Genomic DNA, 25166 nt, shown 5'->3' with positions numbered 1-25166 from the left:
CTGCGTCATTGCCCGCCTAAGAGGAGATCTGTTAAAGCAGGTCTTGTACCCAACCTTGTCAGGTCACAGCCATGTGCTCTCAGCCCGCTGAGCAGTCTTACCAGAAAATCACCTACAATAAATGATCACAGAAATTAGCGCTCCCCCACTCCTGTAAAATGCATTTTGTTAATGGGCCCTTAGCACACCAATTACCGCCCCTTTGCCAAATTGTTGTCCCTCTCCGTTAAGAGCTTCTCCTAAACGTTTGCCTGAACTCAGCATCTTACACCTGCAATCCTCCTATTTACCATGATTCTAGAATACTACTTAAAAGTATTTCCTCAGATGCTGGAACTGTTACTATCATGCAGCGCGCAGTGTCCTCATGCTTTTTACAATGAAGTCCGTGACGCGCCCCATTTATTGTCTGGAACATGCGTTGGAGTATCGTCACTCCGCCGCGTGTCTCACTTAAAGGGACACCACACTCCTCCTTTTTCATAACAACAAACTACATAATAATGAGGCATTACACCAACAAGCCATTAACACACCAGCAACTAAAGGTATCTACTCAGTATCCAACGATAACCTCAACTGTTCGGTTCATGTGTTCAGCACATAGTCCTTCAGGCGAGCAGGCCTCCCTGTTCCTACTCGTTGGGGATATCGCCAGCCCCCTCCCAGCTCAGCCTCTCCTCCCCTCCATCATCTTGGGCCAGGGGAACCTGAGAACAATCAGACCCTCCACCTTCGTCGGACTCTTCTGCACAGTCTCTTCCGGGGGACACCTATGGCCAGATGCCTTCTCCCAGCTTCTTGAAGAAACTTGCATTTCTTGTGACTGTGACACTCCCGTCCGATGCAGTCACCATCGACCCCTTTACTGCTATCACGTCCATGAGGTTCGGTTCATACGGCAGAGACTGTTTCCCTTGGGGGTGCCAGTTTCTCACAAGCACCTCATCCTGGGGCCAACGGGTATGGTCGTAGCCCTCTTCTAGTGTTCTCGCCTTCATTTCTCGACCTTCGCTCCTCCTCCACTTGCTCATCATCAATCATCGCCGGCTCCCGGTCCCCTCTGTCTGGCATGATGCCTCTCAGACATCTCTTAAACATTGATTCCACTGGCACCACCGTTGCAGAACAGTGGGGGTCACCCCATATTCCATCAGGAATTGATAGAGGGCCCCTTTGAGACACTGTCCTTGAGCGAACCGGAACACCTTTGTTAAGGGTCCTCATGAACCGTTCTGCCTCCCGGCCAGAACAGAGTAATTTTCAAATGGTTTATTCCATACTACCTCATGAGTTGGCGGAAGCTTTCCCCTTGGAAGCTTTCCCCTTGGAGCGGCGGTCCATTGTCAGAGCACAGAGTTGCAAAGATGTTCTTTAATACCATTGCCACATTGTGAAATGACACTGGCTCCAGGAATTCCACCTCCGGATACTTTGACCACTGGTCCACCAACACCAGAAAGTGAATGTCTCTCCCAGCAGACCCAACATCTACATGCACTGCCTCCCATAGTTGCCTTCCTTGAGGCATGGACTTGATGGCGGGTTCCTTCTGTACTGGGGCCGCCACCTGGCACCACACGGTTACCAGTCAAATGGTCGAAAACATTTGGTCGACAGGACAATTGGTCGACACCATTTGGTCGAATGCTAAATGGTTGATTTTTTTTTTTTTTTTTTACCCATTTTTTGGTTTTTTTTGGGGGGGTCCCCCCCCCAACCCCCTTTTTTTTCTTTTTTTTTTTTCCCCACACGAAAACCCACAAAACACATATATATATATATAAAAAAAAAAAAAATTCGACCATTTGGCATTCGACCAAATGGTGTCGACCAAATTGCAGTCGACCAGTTTGTTGTCGACCAGTTGACTGGACACCGCACCACACACATCCTGCCACAAACTCTTCGACTTTCCTCTCCAGGTTAGAAAACCACACTTTTAGCCTAATACAGGCTTTGGTCTTGGCCATTCCTTGGTGGCCATGGTGCACCTGCTCAATCACCTGCTGAACCTTGCTAGCAGGTATGACCAGCCTGTACCCTTGCAGTAGCAGCCCTGAGTCGGCGAATGCCAGTTCGTCACAGACCCACCACAGCCATTCCAAAGCAGTCCGGTCCCCTTGAGTCCTCTTACTCAGGCCCCCCAAGATCGACTTCCATTCCCCTTTCTACAACGCTACTCGTAGAAGTCGGAAACAATCATCATCTTCTGATGCCTTGTCCAGCTCCTGAACGGGCATTGAGTTCGGAGTAGCGGACTCGACAACGATTTGCACATGCTCCTCAGCCTCCTCTACTCTACATCCGCCTCCTTGTCCTGGGGTTGTCGTGACAAATAGTTAGCCGCATTGTTTGCACTGTGTCGGTACACCAGCGACACACCGTACTCCAACAGCACCAGCATCCACGTTCTATCCGGGCTGGTGGTTTAGATCATGAGCCTGCCATGATAAGCAGCAGGGGCTTGTGATCCGTCATGACCATCACCGGTATGCACAAAACGTACAGCTGAAAATGCTTTCACCCCCATAGCACCGCAAGGGCCTCACGCTCAATCGGGGAGTACCTTTGCTCCGTTTCAGACAGGGCGCGGCTAGCAAACTCAATCCCTTGGTGTCCATCTGCGACTGGACCGCTCCCATGCCAAATGGGCTGGCGTCTTCCACCACCTCTGATAGCAGAGAGGGATCGAAGAACACCATTGTGTCTCCAGCCATAAGGGCCATCTTCACATCCTCAAATGCCACTTGCTCAAGAGGGCCACACTGCCAGCTAGTATCCTTCCTCGTGAGGCTCCTCGGGGGCTCAGATCGGGTGGCAAGGTTCCTTATGAAACACCCACAGTACATTACCATACCCAGAAAACTGTGCACCTCTGTCACATTCTCCGGGTGTCTGGTCTCCATGATATTCCTAACCTTACGGTGATCAGGGGACACAACGCCTTCCTTGAACACAAAGCCAAAGAATTTGATGCTAGGCTTAAGAAATGTGCACTTTTCTCTGTGGAGCGTTAGGCCCAGTGCCTGGGTGCGTTCAATGTCTTGACCAAACGGCCATGTGCTCCACCTCCGACATTGCAAACACTAGGAGGTTGTTGCTGATGTTTAGGATGCCATCCAGGTCCACTAGGGAACCCATGATGATGTTCTGGAACACCTCGGCAGCCAGTGACACCCCGAGACTGAGGCGCTTGTACCTGTACAGCCCTCGGTGCGTTGTGAAGGTGGTGATGCACCTGGACTCGGGGTATAGAACAACTTGCTGGTATCCAGCCCTCAAGTCAAGTTTGGAGAAGAACCTTGCACCCTGCAGCTCAGCGAAGATGACATCAATTGTTGGGGTAAGGTGTCTCTCCCTCTTGATAGCATTGTTGGGCAGCCGCATATCAACGCATATCCTGACCGAATCAGGCTGTTTACGCTTTTGTGGAATAACAATGGGCGACACCCAAGGTGTTCGGCCTTCGACCTTCTCGATGATGTCCAGATTTACGAGATTCACTTACTGGTACCCAAACCCTCTTCTTCAAGCACTGGCTCTTAGCCACAAGACCAAATGGAGCTTATATATGATTGCAGGGTAAGTAAAAAAGTCATAAACCTTTAAACTATATGTGGTTGGAGGGTAAGTATTAAACGTGTGCCTGTTAGACAAGATGACAGCTGGGAGATCAAGTCCACGTTTAAAACGAAGAGCATCCCCACCTAAATGAACCCAAAGCTCTCAGTGCCAATACCTTGCAATCTTTCTCCCATCTGACTCCCTGCCTCCCCAGAGACCAGTGATAAAGTGTGCCACATGATCTGTGCAGCACACCACCTGAGACAAGGAAACACATAGAGATTGGGGGCAGTATGGAATAGGTGCATCTCTAGAGCATATATCAGCAGCCTGCGGCTCTCCAGATGTCTTAGAACAGATGAGGATTTGCACCAGAACAGGACTGAGCTGTGCACCAACAAAAATGTGTCTTGCCAGTGTGCAGTTCCATTGAGAGGTAGGACACAAACCTCCCATGTTGTGTGAGGTGGCACTGCTGGTGCTCCCTCTGTCACCAATAAGCAGCCCAAGCAATTTCTCCTTTGTGTGTATCCCTAGTTGGGAGGCACGCTTCAAGAGACTCACAGTAAGCATGTGATCGATTTATAAGGTGTGTGACACATTTAGAGTAGTGAGATGTCCTCCGCTCAAACAGAACAGCCCAAGCATCACATCCATGAATAGGCACTGTCTAAATGAGTATATATGGCTTGTGATTTACAGAGATTCTATTGTTAGGGTGAGTATTGTGACAAAATAAGTCTATGCCCACTTTTCATTACATACTCAGAAAGGTTTCATGCTTGAATCACTGTCACACACATATCTTAAACATACAGTTCCCTAGTCTCTTTTGCTCCTAAAAGGCCCTTTGCTTTCATGCAAATCTCCAGGAAACCACATTGGTGCTATGTGCCCACCCCCTTTCTCATAGGGGATTTATTTACAGAATTAGGGTAATTTACTATATGATTGAATTGTTTATGTACTGAGTGAGTGATTCTTTTATAAACCCAAGAGAAATTAATTTTCAAAATGCACTGGATGCAAATTATGGCCATGCTGAGTGACTTATTTATTTATTATTTATTCGTATTTGTTAAGCGCACAGAATCAGCCCTGAGGCATCGTGGCGCTGGTTACAGAGATAGCGCTGGTTACAGGAATAGCGCGACTTAGTTACAGCATAGAGGCATACAAGCATACAGGTTTAGACAATAACAATATTTAGCAATGTGTGCCTGTTTGGCTGTAGGTAGAGGAAATTTAGTTAAAGAGAGAGGTTTTGAGTTTTTTACTAAACGCTGTGAGTGAGCCTTCTGCTCTTAGAGCGTGGGGGAGATTGTTCCAGAGTTTTGGTGCTATGTAGGGGAAACCCCGCCCTCCTGCTGTAGTCTTATTGATGCGTGGTACAGTGAGTTGGTTAGTGTAGCACAGTCTGGTAGGTCTGGATGAGGTCGTTCTGAGAATAGTGTCTGAGTGATATGATGGTGCAGTGTGGTGGATACATTTGTGGGTAGTAGTCAGTACCTTGAAGGTGATGCGTTCTTTGACAGGGAGCCAGTGAACAGATTGTCTTGCCAGTGAGATGTGGTCCCTTTTGGAGATGCTTAAGGCTGCTCTTAGAGCGTTATTTTGAGTGACCTGAAGTTTGTTTAGGTTTTTTTCAGAGGTGCCGGTTAGGAGTACATTGCAATAGTCAAGTTTAGCGCCTATGGTAGCTCTTGCTATTGATAGGCAGTTTTCTTTGGAGAGGAATGGTTTGATGGCGTTGATGAATTTAGTGCTTAGTGCAGATGCAGAGACAATGGCACTAACTTGTTTGTCCATAGACAAGGTTGGATCAATGTAGACCCCTAGCATTTTCACAGAAGATAGGACTGGGATAGTGCAGTTGTTGATGTTGAAATTGGCATAGCGACTATCTAGCCTGGCCAGTGTGTATTTTTGGCCGAGGATAAGGATTTCCGTCTTATCCCCGTTAAGACATAGGCCGTTAGTGGCCATCCAGGCTTGAATGGTGGCGTATATTTGTTTTAGAGCCAGAGCGTCTTTGTGGTATGAGCCTGTTAATGGGAGGAGCACTTGGGTGTCGTCTGCGTAGTTGGTGTAGGCAATCCCAAGTGCATCCAGTTTATCGAAAAGGGGCTTGGTGAATAGGTTGTATAGCGTAGGTGCTGTACAAGAGCCTTGAGGGACACCACAGTGTATTATGGATGGTGTTGCGTTAGAAGTGTTAGAAAAGACTTTCATGGCCCTCCCTTCAAGAAATGATGTTATCCAGGAGGTCAGAGAAGTGTGCAGAGTGTGAGAGGTGTGAGGTGAGGGTCTTGTGGTCCACTAGGTCAAATGCCGCTGAGAGGTCGAGGAGAAGTAAAAGGGCGGGTTTACCTGTGTCCAGTATCTTGGTTATTTGGTTTTTAAGGTCCAGCAGAGCAGCCTCTGTTCCATGACCTTTGCGGAAGCCTGACTGTCTGGTACCTAGGATGGAGTTAGTTTCAAGGTATAGTTGGATTTGGCTGTGTGCCACTTTATCTAGAATCTTGAGAAGGAAAGGGACTGTTGTTATAGGTCTGTAGTTGTTAGGCACCGTGGGGTCGAGAGTGGGCTTTTTTAGAAGTGGACGCACCCAAGCTTCTTTAAGACTGTTTGGGACAGAGCAGGTCTTGAATGAGGCATTAATGAATGCGGTCATGAGTGGGGCAAGTGGTTCAGCGCAGTCCTTGGTTAACTTTGGAGGGCATGTATCGGCTTTGCAAGTCGATGGTTTAAAATGTTTCAGAATGTCCAGGACTTCTAGTTCTGAAACTTCGTTAAAGGCAAATTTGGGGATGTTAATGGTTTTGCTAGACGATGAAGAATCTGAGTGCCGACTCTGTTTCGGCAGGGTATTGTAGTGGTCATGGATTTTGTTTTGTAGGAGGTCTATTTTGTTGAGCATGGCGGCTTGGATACTGTTGCACCAGCCTTCATCCTTAATGATCTCGTCAGTGGAAGTGGAAGGCACTGTGAGCTCTTTAAAGATGGAGAAGAGTTCTCTTGAGTGGCACTTCGAGTCTGATATTCGACGGTTGTATGATTCAGATTTGGCATTGAAGATGGCGGTTTTGTATTTTTTTGCGGTGTCTTTGAATATGTCTTTGGTGATGTCGCATGGGTTGGCCTGCCAATTTTTAAGTGCTTGGCGCTTTTTGTTACGCAGAGCTTGGAGGTCCTCTGTGAACCATGCGTTTGAATGGAAAGACTTTTTTTCTTTTTTCTCTTCTAGAGGAGCAATGGAATTTATAGCATTGGTGAGCGTATCCTTGAGTATGTCTGCTAGGATGTTAGGATCTTGTGGGAAAGGTGGGGCGTGGCATGGGGTGTTGAGAAGGGGGCGTAAATTGTCTGCAGTAAATTTTTTGGAGCTTCTGGCTAAGGTGGCAGATTTATGTACTAGTGTTTTTTTGGTAGGTATCGTGGGGATAGAGAATTGTATGCAGCTGTGATCTGTCCAAGGGAGGAATGTATTGGATGTGATAGAGGAGCTGCAGTTATGGTCGGCCAGCCAATCTAGAGTTCTGCCTTTGGTGTGGGTGGGTGACACGATTTTTTGTGTGAGGTCTAGGTTGTAGAGGTCCTTCATTGCCCTCTCTGTGGTTCGATTACTCAGTCCCTCTAACAGAGGGGTCTGCAACCTGCTGCTCTGCAGATGTTTTGGACTACAACTCCCATGATCACTTACCATTGACTATGTTGGCTAGGGCAGATGGAAGTTGCAGTCCAAAACATCTGGAGAGCCAAAGGTTCCTGACTCCTGCTCTAGCAGGTGCCCCCCACTCTTCTGCCTGCCAGCTGCACTTGATTCGGTTCCTTGAGGAGATCGTGCCTGCTCAAGCTGGGACTTACTCTCATGGTCCCTCACCATAGACTATTCTGGCTAGCGCTGATAGTAACAATAAGCATCCGAATAACCGAAGGTTGTCTACCACTGTAAAATGCTGCCCTGACAGATTGGGCAAACCCTTTCCCCACAGGTGTGATGACACAATACCGGATAGGCACATTTACAGTATGCATATGTTTACCCAGATCAAAAGCATTCTATTGTGCACATTTTGTTAAATTCTATACGTTAAAAAAGCTTGCTAGTTTTTTACAACCTTGTCTTCTTTTGCTTCTGGGTATGACCACATTCTAGAGTATACTAGATTCCATTGGAAATGACGCCCATGTCTTATCTGTATAAACACTGTAATTGAAACACAGCAACAATGTATTTTGACTCGTGAACTGAAACATTTGATGAAGAAACAAATCAAATTTGTCATTGTTTGTGTAAATAGTGCATTGCAGTCTTTTCTCTATTTGTTGTTGCAGATCCACAACTTCCAGAAATCAAATTAATAGAAACACAAACTCCGACCCTGAAACTTACACTACTGAAAGCAGAAGAGCGGAATGGACCAATTAGGTCAGTGGGATCTCTAATACTGGTGGAACTGAGTAACATGAACTTCACTACATATTTCCATTTCTTAATCTATGCCCATTTTGACAATCAAACAGGGATTCCCTTTTCCACCATACGTTAGATTTTGAACCCTTTCCTTGCTGGTTTCTATCAATGTCAATCCTTCCACTGCTCAGACAAAATGTGTTTGGTTTTGCCAGTGTTACGCGGATGTCTCTGTTTTTTCCATGAACTCTGCCTCAATGCCAGAAAAACTGAGATCCTTCCCATTGGGACCCCTGCTCCCGCCTTCTTCCCTTCACTCTGGCCTTCCTCTTTGGGCTCTTCTCCTGCTCCTTCTTCTGAACCGAGAAACCTTGGAGTCATCTTCAACTCCTCTTTCTCCCTCACACTCAGGACATTGCCAAGAAGTCCCACTTTCAGCTCTTCCTTCTCACAGGAATTCTACCTTTTCTCACTTTACCCCAGAAGCTCCATGTTACCCGAGCCCTGGTTCTCTCAAGCTTGACTATTGCAATAGCCTCCTCCTGAATGTACCTTCTTCCACTTTGCGACCCCTCCAGCTAATCCAGCATAGGGCAGCAAGACTTATCCTTTGCCTTAAGACCAGGAATCACATCTCTCCTGCCCTAAAGTCTTCTCTGGCTCCCGGTTGCTTTACAGATTAAATTCAAATCCCTCTGTATCATCCACACAGCTTTCTGGGGCCAGGGACTGCACTGTCTGCAACTCTCTCTTACTAAATGTTCCCCTCCTAGACATCTGCGTTCCTCTGGCATCAACTCTGTGTGTAAAGCATTTCGCTAAACTGAGGGCAGGAGGTTGATTGCTTTCCTCATCTGGCTCCCTCCTACGGAACAGCCTCCCCTCCCTCTGCATCTTGTGCAGAACTTCCTTAAATTCCATAAGCTCCTCGAGACTTTCCTCTTTACCTCATTCTTCTCCCTTCTCTCCTCTGCTAATCTCACAGTTGCTTTGATTGGGTACCAGGGCCCTTATGCATCCTTGGGGCCCTGACCTCCCACACTGAATCACCCCAGCTTCTGTCTATCCTCAGCACTTGCCTTGGCACACCCTCCGCCCAGAGGCTCGCACTTACCTTACCATGCCCTTCATCTGTTGCTTACCCACGAGCACAGGCACCCCAGCACCTACCGCCAACCGCCCACTGCCCCCTCCCTTCTGCACTTGCACGTTCTGAATACTCGCACAGCATAGTAGGTTCGCCATTTCTTTTTCCCCTCCACTGTATTTAATATTTGTATGTATTTTTATGTTTTTCATTCCCATGAGCCCTCTCTATTGCCCTGTGGGCGCTTTGAAACAGAATTTACTTGCTGTATAAGTGCCTAACAAGCAAACAATAAATAAATAAACAGCCGGATTCTCGTTTAATCTGACCTTGTCAAGAGGGGTTGGAGAGCTCTTTCAGCCTAAGTTGGAAGGCCTACCAAAGTGGAAGCCAAAGTTATTCCTACCACAGAGGGGGAGGTGGCAGTTGCGAGGGCCCCAGGTCATGTCCCCTCCCTAAGTGCCTGTATGTATCTCAGCAACACCACTGCTGATCACTCCATACTTCCTGAACAAAATGCTGGCCAGTTTGTTTCTTTTTCTATTAGACAACAACCAATGTCTGGGCAGAGCATCTGCAAGACAACAGCCCACCAGAGTCCCTCAGCAGGAGACTCTAGTCATCCCGGTGCTCCAGCCAGCATGAAGTGAGAGGATCGATAGACTAAACTGCAGAAAGCCTGTGCAGCCGAAAACGATGCTATGCACCTTTCAGCGGAATCAGCGTACATCACGCTCCACCAGCTGCAACAGAGTGTCCTGATACAAGCTATCATGAACTTGGCACAGAGCAGCTTCCTAACAAGAACAAAGACTATCACATGCGTACCACAGATTTCTCCGCAGTGCGACCCCCTAACACATACTGGAACACTCTGGAGTATGAGCCACTACTGTTCCAGGATTGCGGCCCGTGCGGAGGAAAGGAGCGGAGCTTAGTGCCCATTTCATATATTTTGACCCATGTAACACCTCCTGGGAGGGGAAGTGGGGGTGCGATTGCCCTCTTCACACCACTACTACTCCACCCCTACCTCTTCTCAGTCACTCTCCTTTCACTTCCTCAATCACCTTCCACCCACTCTGTACACTTCCTTTAATATTTTCACTCACCCACCTTACATGCAAACTCACAACACAGTATCCCTTGCTCTTACCAACCAATACCTCCCCTTCTAACCAAACCCCCTCAAAACTCAACTATCTTTCCTCCTCCTGGTCTGCCACATCCACCATCTCTGAATGCTCCTGAACAACTCACACCTCCCCGTTTCCTGTCCCCCTTCTTATCCCCACTCCTTCTCCCATTAAACTTCTTCTCCAAGCCAGAGTAGTATTGGCTCAGAGAGGGGAGAGTGGTACTGTTGTGGAGAGGGGAGAATAGTATTGGGTTTAAGGACAGAGAGAGTAATAGGGAGTAAGATCAGAGGGTGGAGGTAGGAAATAGAGAGAGGAACATTGGAGCGATAGAAAAGGAAGTGTAAGGGAGAGAGAGTAGAGGTAACGGGTGGAATAGTAGGGAGGAGAATAGTAGAGGAAAGGACAACCAACAGAGGGGGGAGAGAGAGGCAACGAGAGGGATACCAACACATGACAGGAAGAAGGCAGTGAGGCTTGAGTGTCTGAAAGGCAGAACTCTACAACCTTTTAGAACTAAGCTTGATGGTAGTTTAGTGCCATCCTAGGAAGTCCCAGTGAGGTATTAGACATGTAAGGTGATTGCCTTTATGCCCTTACCCGCAGCAAGGCAGCATTTAGACAGTAGAGACCAATAAGCACTAGGAACATAACCTGGGGAGTAGGAACACCTGTGTAAAGGAGGAAACTGCTTCTTATAGACAAGGGAGTGAGGGACGGCCCTTAGCACCATGCCTACAATTTTAATTAAAAACGCTGCTTTAATTCTAAACCTTCCAGCCATCATCTCTTTTGTTTTGCACATATTGTCTAAAGAACACGTTTGTTTGTTTGTTTTTATTATTTATATTGCGCACCAGACCCACGGGTAACCGGGCGCATTTTATAAGACAGCTCAAAGCTTTGTTACAGGATTACATGGTCAAATAGAGCAGCAAGAATAATATACAACAAAAAATGCAGGAATATATGCAAAATATACAGAAATATACGCAAAAATATACAAAAATATACAGCATGTAAAGAATGTAAAAGCATGTATTTGCAGTCCTAAACAGGAGTTCATAGGCTTGGGTAGGTCCAGGCAGTAGAAGATCTAAGGTGTGTCTGCGTTTTTGATCCACGTTATAAGGTTGTGTCTGAAGGTGGGGTAGGGTTGGTCAGACTTTAAGGTGGATGGTAGGGCGTTCCAGAGTTGAGCTGCCTTAACCTGAAAGCTGCAGCCACCGACTTTAGTCAGTTTGACTCTAGGTATGGATAGGTTATTGGAGTTAGCATATCTAGTAAGTCTTGTTGGTTTTAGTTTGGTGAATCTGGCAGATAGGTACTGCGGTGCAGCGTTGTTAAGGCATGTGTGGACCAAAGAGGCAACTTTTAGTTGGATTTTCTCCTGCGTAGAGAGCCAGTTGTTAGCTCGTCTGAGTGTGGTGATGTGGGCTCTCCTAGGAATGCGAAGTGCTGCTCTGAGCGCGTTGTTCTGCAGGATTTGGATTCTTTTGATGACTTCCTTGTTAGCCCCAATGTAGAGTGAGTTGCAGTAGTCCAGTTTTGATAGCACGAGTGCTCTCGCAAGTGTGATGCAGCTATCGTTTGATAGGAAGGGTTTGCCTGCTCTTATCAATTTGCAGGTGTAGGCGGTTGCTGAAGCCATCGCATTGACCTGCTTGTTGAAAGAAAGGGTGGAATCCAGGTAGAAACCCAGGGTTTTAACCGCGTGGGCTGTTGTGATTTGGTTGTTGTCGATATTAAAGGAGGAGTAGTTGGGGCCCAGTTTTTTGAGGGTGGAGGGTGTGCCCAGGATGATGATTTCAGTTTTGTCATCATTCAGGCATAGACCGTGTGTGGCCATCCATGCCTGGATGATGAGATACACTCTGTTCACCAAGGCCAAATCCTTGTCGTAATCACCGGTAAGTGGTAGGAGAATCTGGGTATCATCTGCATAGTTAGTGTAGGTTCCCAGTCAATTGGTCGAAAACATTTGGTCGACAGGACAACTGGTCGACACCATTTGGTCGAATGCCAAATGGTCGAATTTTTGTTTATTTTTTTTTTTTACCCCTTTTTGGTTTTTTTTGGGGGGGTCCCCCCCCCAACCCCCTTTTTTTCTTTTTTATTTTTTTTCCCCACACGAAAACCCACAAAACACATATATATATATATATAAAAAAAAAAAATTCGACCATTTGGCATTCGACCAAATGGTGTCGACCAAATTGCAGTCGACCAGTTTGCTGTCGACCAATTGACTGGACACCGTTAGTGTAGGTGATGCCAAGAAGGTCCAGATTATCGAAAAGGGGCTTAGTGAAGATGTTGTAGAGTGTAGGCGAAACACAGGATCCCTGGGGCACTCCACAAGTGATGGGGATGGAGTCTGCTGCCGCAGTGGTAGAGAAGACTCTCATTGTCCTCTTATTGAGGAAGGATTGGATCCAATTTGAGGCTTCTTCTGAAAAGTGCGCAGCTATATCTAGGTGTCTGCAAAGGACCTTGTGGTCAACAAGGTCAAATGCGGCTGATAAGTCCAGGAGGAGGAGTAAGGCTAGTTTGCCTTGATCCCTTAGCTCATCAATTTGCGCTTTTAGGTCTAAGAGGGCAGTTTCGGTTCCATGTTGGGGACGGAAGCCAGACTGTCGTACTCCTAGTAAATTGTTGTTTTCAAGGTGTTTCTGTATTTGTGAGTACGCCACTTTATCTATGATTTTTAAGAGGAATGGTACGGTGGTGATTGGGCGGTAGTTCGTGGGTATGGCAGGGTCTAGTGTCTGTTTTTTAAGCAATGGGAGTACCCAAGATTCTTTTAGGTTGCTCGGTATGGTCCCTGTAGAGAAAGAGGCGTTAATAAGTTTTGAGATAAAGGGAGCCAGATCTCTGGCTGCGTCCTTTATCAGTTGAGGTGGACATTGATCCCCCTGGCAATTGGAAGGTTTGAGTGACAGTATGATTTTTTCTGTCTCAATAGTCGATACTTTAGAGAACTTAAAGCGAGGGTAGTTGGTGTTATTTTTGGGAGGGGTGATAGCTGTTTTGGGCTTAGTGTCGAGACTGAGCGAGGATTTTTTCGTGGCAATTTTTGTTTGGAGAGTTGTTACTTTGTTGGCTAGGGCTTGTTGAATGTTGGTGCACCAAGTTTTATCTTTGACACAGTTGTCAGGCACTGGGATGGGGGATTCTATTTCCTTTAGGATGATGAAGAGTTCTTTCATGCTAGAGTTAGCTTGGGCTATTCTAGTGTTGTATGTTTCCCGTTGGGCCGCCAGTATTTCCTGTTTGTAGAGGGTGGATATATCTCTCAGGGTGCTTTTATTTTCTTCAGATGTTGTGATTTCCATGCGACCTCGCTTTGTCTTTTTTTGGAGCGAAGAGTTTTTAGGTGGGGAGTGTACCAGGAGTTGAGATGGGCTTTAGGTTTGCAGCGTCTCACTTTGAGTGGTGCAATAGTGTCCAAGGCAGAGGACATGACTTTGTTGTACATGTTCACTAGTGTTTCAGGGTCCAGATTGTCTGGTAGTTAAGTGTGGGGAGGATGAGCGGGAGTAGGTTGTCCGGGGTGATGTTTTTCTTGTTTCTGGTTGGGATGGATGGTGCTGGCTGGACTGGGGAGGTCGTAGGTCTGATTGTATCTAGAGCAAATGTTATAAGGCAGTGGTCTGTCCAAATTAGTGGGGAGATCGATAGGATGGAGGCATTGCAGTTGTGGTCTGCCACCCAATCGAGTATTCTACCCTTGTTGTGGGTAGGGTGAAGTACTTTTTGTGAGAAGCCTAGTTCAGAGAGTAGGTTGGCTACTCTAGTTGCCTGTGGGTCATTTTGGTCGTTGAAGCCTAGGTTAAGATCCCCTAGCAGGATGACTTGTGATGATTGTTTTAGGTTGTACGATAGGATGGTAGAGATGTCCTCCTCAAAGGTTGCCTGGAGGTCTATAAATAAGGTGAATAGTAAGGGTTTGGGAGTTGTTAATGGCTAGTTTAGCTGTTAGGCTTTCACATGAATTAGTGTCATTTGGGGGCAGTAGCCTGATGGATAGGTTGGATTTAATGATAAGGGCTATGCCCCCTCCGCGGGCTTCACCTCTGTCTGCCCTTAGGATGGTGTAGCCGTTGGGGGTTGCTAGCATAATGGCTGGTCCTGCGGCGACATGTAGCCAGGATTCCGTGATGGCCAGAAAGTCAAAATTTTCGGTCTGGATAAGATCAGCAATCTCAATGGCATGAGCAATCAAGGACCTAGCATTAACTAGTGCACCTTTTAGAGCTGGGCTGGTGGATGGGGGAGTGCATGTCTTTTCATGGGTTGTGGCAGAAGTGTGCATACGTGCATTCTGTGTCTTTGGGTGTGGGCGGTGTGGTTTTTCTATGCCCTTATTAGGTAAGGGTTTGCTACGGTTAGATGTGGTCAGTGTTCTGGCACGTGGTTCGTATAGTTTTGCAAGTCTGGCTCGGAGTCTGGCATTTCTAGATATGGTGTTGCATGGTTTAGGTTCGAGGGTTCTATGTGGTTGAGGTTCTTCGGTTAGGCAGTTCCGACTCAATGATGGTTTAGGTGGAGTCTGTGTCATGGCCGGGGAGTGAGCTGAGCGTTGGGGGGTGGTGTGTTCAGTGGTGGGAATGAGTGTAGGTATGTGGACAAGGAGTATAGTTAGAGTGAGAAGGGCTAGTGTGGCTTGTAGGGTTTGCATCTTGTGACTTCACCGTGGAGGGTGGCAGATAGAACTAGAGTGAGGCTATGTAATCCGGCCTGATCAGGGTTGGGGCCTGTGCAGATAAGGCCGATAGCTCAGGTATAGTAGATGGGGTCTAAGTTTGGGACGGTGGCAGTTGACTAGAGTACATTCGGCAGTACAGTTGATAAGTACATCTTTCAGTAGGCAGGCTAAATGTAGCTATCATAGGCAGGCTGAGTGCAGCATAGAGTGCAGCATGTTATCATAGCTAGTACAGGTATAGGTAATGGCAAACTAGGCAAGTGCAGGTGGAGGCAGACTAGGCAGGTAAGGATGCTCTAGCTATGGCAGTGTATCACCTAAATGCGAGAGTCATAGTGCAACCCAAAAACACATTGGGATACATGAGGTAGCTAGTTTCGCCTATTGACGACCGTAAGGCCTAGCACAAATCAGCAGCACAGCGCAAATCAGGTGTGGTCTATTGGCGACCATAAGGCACAACACAAATCAGCAGCACAGCGCAAATCAGGTGTGGTCTATTGGCGACCGTAAGGCACAACACAAATCAGAGGCACAGCGCAAATCAATTGTGGTCTATTAGCGACCATAAGGCACAACAAAAATCAGAGGCATAGCGCAAAACAATTGTGGCCTATTGGCGACCATAAGGCACAACACAAATCAGAGGTACAGCGCAGAACAATTTGGGCCTATTGGCGACCATAAGGCACAACACAAATCAGAGGTACAGCGCAGAACAATTGTGGACTATTGGCGACCATAAGGCACAACACAAATCAGAGGCACAGCGCAAAACAATTGTGGTCTATAGGCGACCACAAGGCACAACACAAATCAGAGGCACAGCGCAAAACAATTGTGGTCTATTGGCGACCATAAGGCACAACATAGATAAGGTGTGGTATGTTGTAGACCCTAGGTGCATCACGTGATGCAATGAGGCAACTTCTGAGTCCAGAATAGAACATAGGCTAGCTTGGGCAGCGCCTGGGTTCGGGTAGGACACTTAGGCCAAAAGAGCCATAGGGCAGCAGTTGGGTTCCGAGACGTGCCTGAGGCTGATGAGCTAAAAGTGCCATGAGTGAAGATGGTAATAGTGTGCCAGAGCGCAAATTTATCGGTGCATGCTGTCAGGTTAGAATGCTAAGGTTCAATTATCTAAGGTGGGGAAAACAGGCGTGTTGCCGAGATCTAAAGTGCAGCAGAGAGAGGCAGCTGGCCTACCTTGAATATGGAAAGGAACCCGGTCACAATCCTATCGCCTGCTGCTTCTGTAGTGAGTGAGGAGAGCTCCTACTCCTCCTTGGTGCAGTCGGAGATGCTTCCGGGTATGAGGGCTCCAACACAGCAGAATGTTTTTGGTCGGGAATGTAGATTGGGTGTTGCGCTCACATGCGCTAAACAGGGGCAAAACAGGGCCTTATACTGGCCTTCGACTGGCCGCCGGCTATTCCGCCTGCCGGCGGAAGTTCGAGTTTAAATGCACTCGTTGCTAGGCGACCGGTGGAAGCCGAGCCTCGACTATTCCAAGAGATGCCTAATCTGACCCTCGAGACCATCGTTCTTCACCTGCCAAGCCAGTAAATAAGGGGAAAAACCATATGCAAATCAGGCTTGGTCCCACCACAAAAGGGGCAGTCCAGCCTGAACTGCTTGGTCACATCACTCCTGCACGAGACCACAAGCATCCCCAGACACGTTTTGGCCTTGTTGGGCCTCATCAGTGAGGAGTAGCTTGGGTCTCTAGGCCCAGCAGACATGGGACCCACACCTGGGCATAACCGTCCCACTCGGGGTGACTAGGCAAAGCAAAAAAGGTGATGGTGGGAAGGTTTAGAATGAACCTTAACCCCTGGCATTGCTGTGGGCATCCCTCCAGACCATCATACTTCGCCTGCCAAGCCATTACAAAAGGAGAAAGACCATATGCAAATCAGTGACAGATACTACCCACAAGTCATGCCTCAGTCATCATAAATATTTACCTGGCATCCATTATTCTTTCTGGTACTGATGACCTGGTTGCTTATCAGAACTGTGTGATGTTGAAGTTGATTTTGGACACTTTCAGGTCCCTTTTAGACACTTGAACCTTTTCTTTACAATATGCTTACCCCCCATCCTCCACCCCTTCATACCGTTTTCTGTTTCATATTTTGCATTGCTCGTACTTGCACTCTTTCTCCTCACTACTTAACTGTAGGCCTGAGCTGGTAGTCTGTAGGCGATTGGTGGAGGCATGGTGCCTCAAAACATTACATCAACTACTTGCCCTTCTTCATTGTCCCTTTAGTGCACACCATTGTTTCTTTTTTTGCTTCACCCATCCTCTGTACTGTGCATCATTTTGCACTCACTATGTGTTGGGAGTCATCACCCTGTTGTCACAGATTGCCTCAAAAGCACACCGACTCCCAAAAAGTGTGCAAGGTTTTTAAATTTTATTTTGTAGAAAGGAGGGACGGCCTTTAGAGCCGATCTGTCTAACCTACGGATTGGTTGTCCCTCCCTAGCCCAAGCATCCCTCAACAACAGGCTGGCCACTAGAGATATGTAATCCCTACCGTCTTAAAACAACCAAACTAAAAGTGATGGCCTAAAGGCAAATGACTTATCCGTCTAAACTTGGTAAGGGAACAATGTAGGGGTTCCTTTTGTAAAGTCTGCAAGGTGAGTTAGGTTGTAGATGTGGTGCCTTCAGACACCCGGGCCCCAAGTGGTCTTACTCTTAAATGCTGGACTGTTACCCTTCCTAGATCTAACTGTTGCCCTCCCTTGTCGCCTCATACTCTTCTCCTTCTTACTCCACCCACTGCCCACTCTCCCTCTCTTCCTCCCTTACACACCCTATTCGGTCCCTCTGAGCATCCTTACTGCCATCTCTTTTCCCTCCCCTCCAGTCCTGTTACTACTTATTTCTCCACACTATTACTCCGCTGCCTACGCTACTATTACTCCCTCCACCCTACTGCTACTCCTTCTTCTACACTATCACTCCTTCCTCCACACTACTAATCCTTCCTCCACACTACTATTACTCTACACACCTACTACCCCATCCACGCATTCTCCCACAATCACCCACCTTCCACAGTCAACCTCTCATGCGCTCCCTATTCTCCCCTACCACTCCACTCAAGCACAAGCTAATCTAAAACCAAGTTCCACATTCACTCACCAACCAATACCTCACCTTTCTCCAATAATCCACCTACACACTTCTCTTCACCATCCTTCCTCTACCTGGTCTCTTGGTCTGCCCCGCCTCCTCTGACAGCACCCAAACAATCCACACATTTCTATTTCCTGCCTTCCCTTTTATTGTCCCCTTTCTCTGCCCATTGTTTCTCCCCTTCCTCTGGTTCCCCACGCTGACTGCTGTCTTCCATTTCCCTAGCGGCTGTGTTACAATAATCAGAATGAAGAAGAGGGAGTTTAGGCCCGGCCCCCTCTTTGTATGCAGGGTCACTGGGGTTTATTCAATGGTGACCTGCTAAACTGATGGTAGGTGTCCCAGTTCGTTTTAGTCCCAGTGCTTATGTTACCTGTTTTGTTGTGGGGACTGTTCGGTAGTCCTTCTTTGGGGGAAGATGTAGATTTCGTGAGGAGCGTTTGGTGCACCATCACCCGCTCGCGATTGGGATGAACCGCTCTGGAGACTTGTCGCTGGTAAGACTGTTCATGCAGACGGCGCATAGAGTGACCTGCTCTGTATGCTTGTCGCATATTAGTCTTTTCCAAATCTGCTCCGCATAGGGCACGGGAAACGCCAGACTGTTGTGCCTGCTTCCCCTGGGGTTCTCGCTCACTGCGGCAGTGTTTCAGTTCTCCTGTTGTTCTGCCTTCTTGTTTTTCAAGCTCCCTCTGAAATAGACAGAAAATGGTCAATATCTTAGGTGATAGGTATTGAGCAGGAAAATATGGTACTCTTCACATTCATGAAGGTACAAAAGGAAGGGACAGGAAGTGGGGCCTTTCCAACTGCCACCTTCACACTCGGGTAGGATTGGCTCTGACTTCCACCCTGGTAGGCCTCCCACCCAAGTGGTGAGAGTGGGTCCCCATCCCCTCTTGACAGGGTCAGACTACTGACCCTGTCATACAATGCATACAAACAGGAGTTCTCTCCCCCAACTAGCATAAACGTTTGCACACACTATGTCTTCATACCTTCTTTTTTGCATGCAGACTGTTCTCCTGATGTCTGCTGATATGGTGCTCCTTACACACTCCTCTTCCTAAATCACAACCACGTGTGCATGCTATTATGGGTTATTCTTACAGGAGAGCATGGTTAGAATCTGAGTACATCTATCAGCTACTAACAAACCAAGCCTTCTGTATGGTCAATGCTGTGTTCTTTGCGCTGTCTTCTGCTATTGTACCTTGGATCAGCAAGCTTTTTGCTGATTCATCAAGCTACAAAAATACCATTCTCTGTTTTACCGACTTCCTTTTCTGAAGACATTCAGATTAACCTTTATTTTCACGCTACAATAAGACCCGCTCAACCCAAACTAAACACAAGGTCTAAGTCCTATTGTGCTTGTAAACACTCTGTTTCTTTCTCTCCCGGTTCTGCATGGGTTGCCTAGGAATGCCCTACCTTGCTCTGAGGTGAGCAGATCCTTGCATGGCAGTAAGTCCATAGACTAAAAGGCAAGATGGCCGAAATGAACGTAGAGGTTGATCCTGATGGCTGCCTTTTTTTTTTCTTCACTCCAGCTCCTATCAGATCCTTGTTCTGCCCTGTGGCGCCCAACTCTCCTTTAATTGCGATACCCAGGTGAGATCTAGTTACTTCAGCAACGTCACCAACACTGAAGGATACGTGGCAGCAGAGATCCTACCAAAAGACTTTCTCGATCAAGTGGAGTTCCCGCTTGGAGACAGACAGTACTACGGCGACTTCTATAACGCGCCGTTGAGACGAGGAAAAGATTATTGCATCATTCTTAGGATCACCAGCGAGTGGCACCAGGTATTTATTTGTCATATTCTATTTGTCATTGAGGAGGAAGTCCATATGCTAGAGCAAATGACAAATCAGGGACAACTTAATTTACTCATTGTGGAGGAATCAATATCCTAGGTTCGCATACTCTTTCACAAGCCTGCATGATCCCCATGAAATATGGCCTGAACATATTCACTGGTGGCCACTGTGTAATTTGGGTGACCTCTAAATTTTTGTGGGGAAATTGGGTGCAACCGGACTCCAGCAGGGAGTCCCAGTGAAATTTGACAGCATTTCCGTTTCCAAGAGAGATCTGAACTACTTATTTGCCTGGGCTAACCTGAGCAATTGATAGCAATGTTATGGTTGTGCATGTCAAAAACAAGATTTAGAAATGGGGAAAAAACGTTTTTTTTTTTGCATTTTGAGTGTAAGGCCCACGTGCACTTTAAATATATATTTGTTCCCATTTCTATGTAGTGTGATCCCTATTTATTTCTAGTGCAAAGATCACTAAGCCTGACATTTGAAAAAAGTACTGTTTCTAGAACTAGTGGGGCGGAGAGTTTCCCTCCTCAAGAGAAGGTACATGTTTTTCTGGGGGCTTGAAAACTACCCCTGGCCCACACTAGAAATAGATCGGGTATGTCTACCGCAAGGTGTGTCTGCTCTAGAATTATAAACAAAATAATTCTAGCAAGGCCAGGCCTTACGAGAAGAATCTAGGACGAAGGCCACAGATTTCTATGTTCTGTTATATGACAGATTGGACTTGCACTGTAAATATAATATTTTTTTCAATTTGTAGCTCAGGTTGGGGAAAGTTCCCTAATCCTTTCTAGAAGTTAAAAATATATATATATTTTGTTTCTAGCCCAGCGGGGCATGTCTTCTATGTCTGCATGGGTTTCGTACTCTACCCCATGTGTGGGGGCCACCTGATTGAACTTTTTCGGCTGCCTGGCCCACGGCAGGAAAAAAGTGTGTTCCCCCCAAGGCAACGGGTGCCGCATAAAGGGGGGGATACAGTGTTGGGTGGTGATTGCAGTGCTCCATTAGGGCATGGGGAGCCGCAATGATGACACAACTTCCTGGCCGTGTGGCAGTGACTGTGCGGCCCCCCATGTGGGACACAGGGCATCACATTAAACACCTGAAGGACCCGGGGCCCAACACGGTGGTGACAACAGAACACTACATGGTCATGGGGCGCAGCTTGCACAGTTAAATGCTTTTTGGGAAGGCCAGCCCCCCAAAAGCAGCCGGCCCTGTTCCGCATCACACCAGCAACATCATTGTCCTCATTCTCACCTTGAAAGTACTAAGGCCAAGCCCAGTAGCAGAACTAGAGCACTACACTGGGATAATTGACTGCAGTAGTCACTGCCAGGCATTTATTCAAATAGTTATGTATATGTGTATATATTTAGTTATGCAAAGGTGTTCATAGTGGTTTAGTAGGGGGTATATTTTAGGTAGTTTCCCTGTCATGGGAGGCTAGTTTAGATGGCAGCTTCCCAGAGGCTGTTTTGGTGCGTGACCTCCCACCGGGGCCAAACTCTGGCTCCTCCTCTGGGCGGGTGGTGTCAGACAGGATGGAGGGGTCTCTTCCATTGGTTCACTCAGGGGTTTCCTCCATTGTACCCTTTTTTAGAGGATGGACTGACAGAGCAGGTTCCAGGGAGAAGGATTAATACTGAGAACTGTTCAGAAATGTTTGGGAAAGTAACAAATGTTTACCAGTCACCAGTGTTATTGCTTTTTATTGTTTATGAACATAGAGGTCTCCATTGGTGCCCATAGAAGTGCACCCTGGTGTCCTTTGTGAAGTTTAACAACGTGGTACATTATGGCCAGGAGCTAAGGGGGTAGCCCATCTCCTGTTCAGAGGGTGTAGGGATGTAATGTCTTTTAGATTGCAGTTTGCCTTGGGCCCCTCTCTTTGCAGCTGGTCTGGAAGGAGGGGTGTGGAGTAGTGCCACCCTTGCCCACTGCCAATGATCAGAGCCCCGAGTCTCAATGTATGATGGTCTGGGGACTGGCAGGAACTCACGAGGTTCTCTAGCATACACCTCCAGAAAGCTCCAGTACAAGGAGTTCCTGTTTGGTGCCACGGGTGAGCCATCTAATGTCACTTGGTCACACCGCACAGCCTTCCAGGAAAATTCAATGAAGGAGGTTGGCAAGGTTCTGTGTCTGAATTTGGACATAGAGAATGGAAAGGTATGTGCAATGAGAAAAGGACGATTCCATGCTAATGAGTATTCCAGATCAGGTTCGGGGAGGACGTCCCAGTGAAATCCCACACCTCTAGGCATCATGTCTGCTGGTGTTTATTTGTAAAGGGAGGTCTTCGCTCATGGAGCTATCAGAGACCTTTGAACATCAGTAGGTGTGTGATGAATCAGGAATATTCATCCCTTCTCCCCCCAGAGCCATCCCCTTTGAGGCTACGCAGGTGAGCCTGCTCCACAAGACCCTCTCCAGGGGTCTGGGCAAGTGGGACCTCACTGGGAGTGACTCCCCCTTAGGGGACAAGGACTCCCATTCCCACGAGAAACTCCCTAGGCCAAGCACCATATATGGGTCTGCCTTCCTTGAAGAATAATGTGTCATCCTTCTATATTGCTTCAGGCGATGTTGGATCAAACAAAGACAAAGAGAGATTCTCTTTAAGAAAAGACTTGTATTTAACTGTGACAAGTGGATAACGAGAGAGGAGAGAGTATGGAGTGCAAGGGAAGCCTCCTGACATAAGCACGCCTTGGAGATGTGGAATTGAAGAAACATGCAGAGCTTGCAGAAATGGGAAAACAGCAGGAAGTCAGCGAGAGATGCCGGAGAACCCTCAGCACAGACAACGGGGAAACCGTTGTAGAAGCAGGGTGAGAGAAAGCCTGTCCAACGCGGTTGCGTGACCACAGTCCTACCATGATGGGCCATGCACCTGGTGAACAACACCGAGACCATTACCTCACGGAGCGTGACAGCTCTCTGGCAGGTCAGAAGATGTAGGCGGACACTTAAAAGACATTCTTACTGGTGTTTATTAAAATAATAAAGATAACGCCTATATATGGAAGTGAGTCAAGGGAAAGAAATGGAGGAATAGACAGGGTGGATAGAGTAAGAGTGTGGTGAAGGAAAGGATGCAGAGGAGAAAACATGGGAAAAAGCATCTGCAAAAAGAGGGTAGGCAAATTATTTTAAGAAATTAGTAGGTGTCCATAAAAGATGCACTGGACAGAGTTATGATATGTGGAAGACGGGAGTCCCTCCTCTCGGGGAAAGAGTCCTTGAAAAGAGCAGAAAAGAGCAGAAGGCTACTCTGAATGAATTAAAAAGCAAGAAAGACCATAGAAGTCAAGCAGGAGCATCTGGGAGAGGCAGGTTGATCGGGAAAAGAGGTCCCAGGGACGGGGAGGACACCCAAGTGGGGAAGGGAAAAGAAAGCCCTGCCCTGGCGGGTTCGGAACCTATGGGCGACCAGCACGGCAGAAGGGTAAAAAGCAGTTGAATCAACTGAAGGCAAGGTTAGGGGGGGGAGCAACACTCTCTAAGAACATGACCAATATTCAGAAGGGAGTGTAGAGGGAGCCAGGGAGAACTGTCCATCTGTTACACACTTAGAACGTGTTGCTGGTCGATGTGCACCAGTTCACTACGGAACCCATGAGGGAGGCGGTTTCGGAGTATTTCCCTCTGAAAAAGTCTGTCAGCCCTGTTAACTCCAAAAGACAAATGCGTCGTTAAGAGGACAAGGGCTTTGGACGATGAGAACTAACATCTGGCTTAAGAGGGTAATACATGGGTGCACTGAGGAGGGTGTGCGTGAGGGTGCATGTGTGTTGTCTCTTCCGAATCCCAGATGATTGAATGCACTGCAAGACAGAAAAGGGGGTGCCCTGATAATACCCTGGACAGTTAAATTGTTAAGACTATACGTTTTCTCTGACCTCAGCCTGGGCACTGCAGCCCATAAAAGTATTCATAGTTGAGAAAGGGAACCGTAAGATGCACGTGGGTCTTTGCTCGGCTTCAGGGAGTCCAGCATGTGCACTGTGTTTTATCTCCCTCAGTCCCCTCCTAAGAGCCGGGCCTTGGTTGCTCAACGACTCCTACGAGTTGGTGAGCCAAGGCAGGGTAAGAAGCTCTCTTCTACCCACCTCGGGCACTCACTCGCGCCACACCACATAGGGAGTGAGGAGAGGAGAGGGAGAGGGAGAGGGAGATGGAGGGAGAGGGAGAGAGAGAGGGAGAGAAAGAGGGAGATAGAGAGGGGAGAGGGGGAGAGAGAGGGATTGATAGGGATTGATTTTGTCCCTTTCTGCAATTGACATCTCAGGCTGTTGAATTTGTTGATGTCATGATAAAACAAAATGTCAATTTAAAATAAAAGCCAGTGCTTTAGGAAAGGAGACTGGCCTTCATGGATAGATGTCTGCTTTATAAGCTCTGACCCTACGGCTACATGCCACCATGTACAGATAGTGGGCTGAGCCCACCGTTATTGCTTAGTTTATCCTCTCAATGGACAGAATGACGCTAGGGATTGTGTTGGGAAAAGTAATGAGCTGTCTGTTCACTCGAATCTTAACCTGTTCTCTTGTTCCTCACTTTCAGGAGCGAGCGCAGTCTTGCACGCCCTGGGCACACATAAAAGGTAGGTTGTCTTCAAATGCGTTACAGTACAGTATGTTTCCTGACACATCAGAGCATGTGACCGAAAGTCTACCTTACTCAGTCCACCCCTGCTTGGCTCACCAACTCGTAGGAGTCGTTGAGCAACCAAGGCCCGGCTCTTAGGAGAAATGTCAAGTTATTGAACATGTATTTCATGCAGCGAAACTCTGCGCATTTTTATGACTGTTTTTTTTTTATACTGTGTCTGTTGAGCACCAGTGTAGTCGCAAAGCGCGTAAAGGTTGTCCGAGTTCAGGTGCATTGAGTCTAGCCCTTAGTCGGTTTAGGATGAAATGATTGTAAAAGAAGGAAAGGAAATGTGGTGCAGAGCCCGGGAAAGTGTGTGTGAGCGGGAGATGGAAGAGTGGAGGTTGCTGTATTGGGAAATAAGCATGCAAAGTCTGGGTGGCCAGGACTCCAGGTGTGCGCAGGCTATCCGAAGTATTGTATTGTCAAATGTTTAATCTCACCAAATTGGTAACATGTGATGTTATAGAATTATGAAACAAAGAATGAATGTTGAACGAACCCAAAACAGCTCTAAAAAAATGATGATTTTTTTTCTCTGTTTTTGGGAGGGATCCCCTTTATATCTTCAAGCCCACCCTTTTTTAAATACAATTCCCCAA

At 47.2% G+C, this 25166-nt stretch overlaps 1 protein-coding gene across 2 annotated transcripts in view; it reads left to right on the top strand.

Moving 5' to 3' along the window:
* Positions 1–25166, top strand: part of SUSD1 (sushi domain containing 1) — a 1292988-nt gene that overhangs the window by 990005 nt on the left and 277817 nt on the right. For both annotated transcript variants that reach the window (XM_069630622.1, XM_069630623.1), the window contains exons 18-20: positions 7906–7999; positions 19623–19878; positions 24478–24517. In XM_069630622.1, the coding sequence (XP_069486723.1) occupies positions 7906–7999; positions 19623–19878; positions 24478–24517 (390 nt within the window). The remainder of the gene's footprint in view (positions 1–7905; positions 8000–19622; positions 19879–24477; positions 24518–25166) is intronic.

Source organism: Ambystoma mexicanum, chromosome 6q (assembly GCF_040938575.1).
Source record: "Ambystoma mexicanum isolate Mex_15411 chromosome 6q, UKY_AmexF1_1, whole genome shotgun sequence".
Lineage (NCBI taxonomy): Eukaryota > Metazoa > Chordata > Amphibia > Caudata > Ambystomatidae > Ambystoma > Ambystoma mexicanum.
This window is presented reverse-complemented; position numbering and strand designations above follow the sequence as displayed.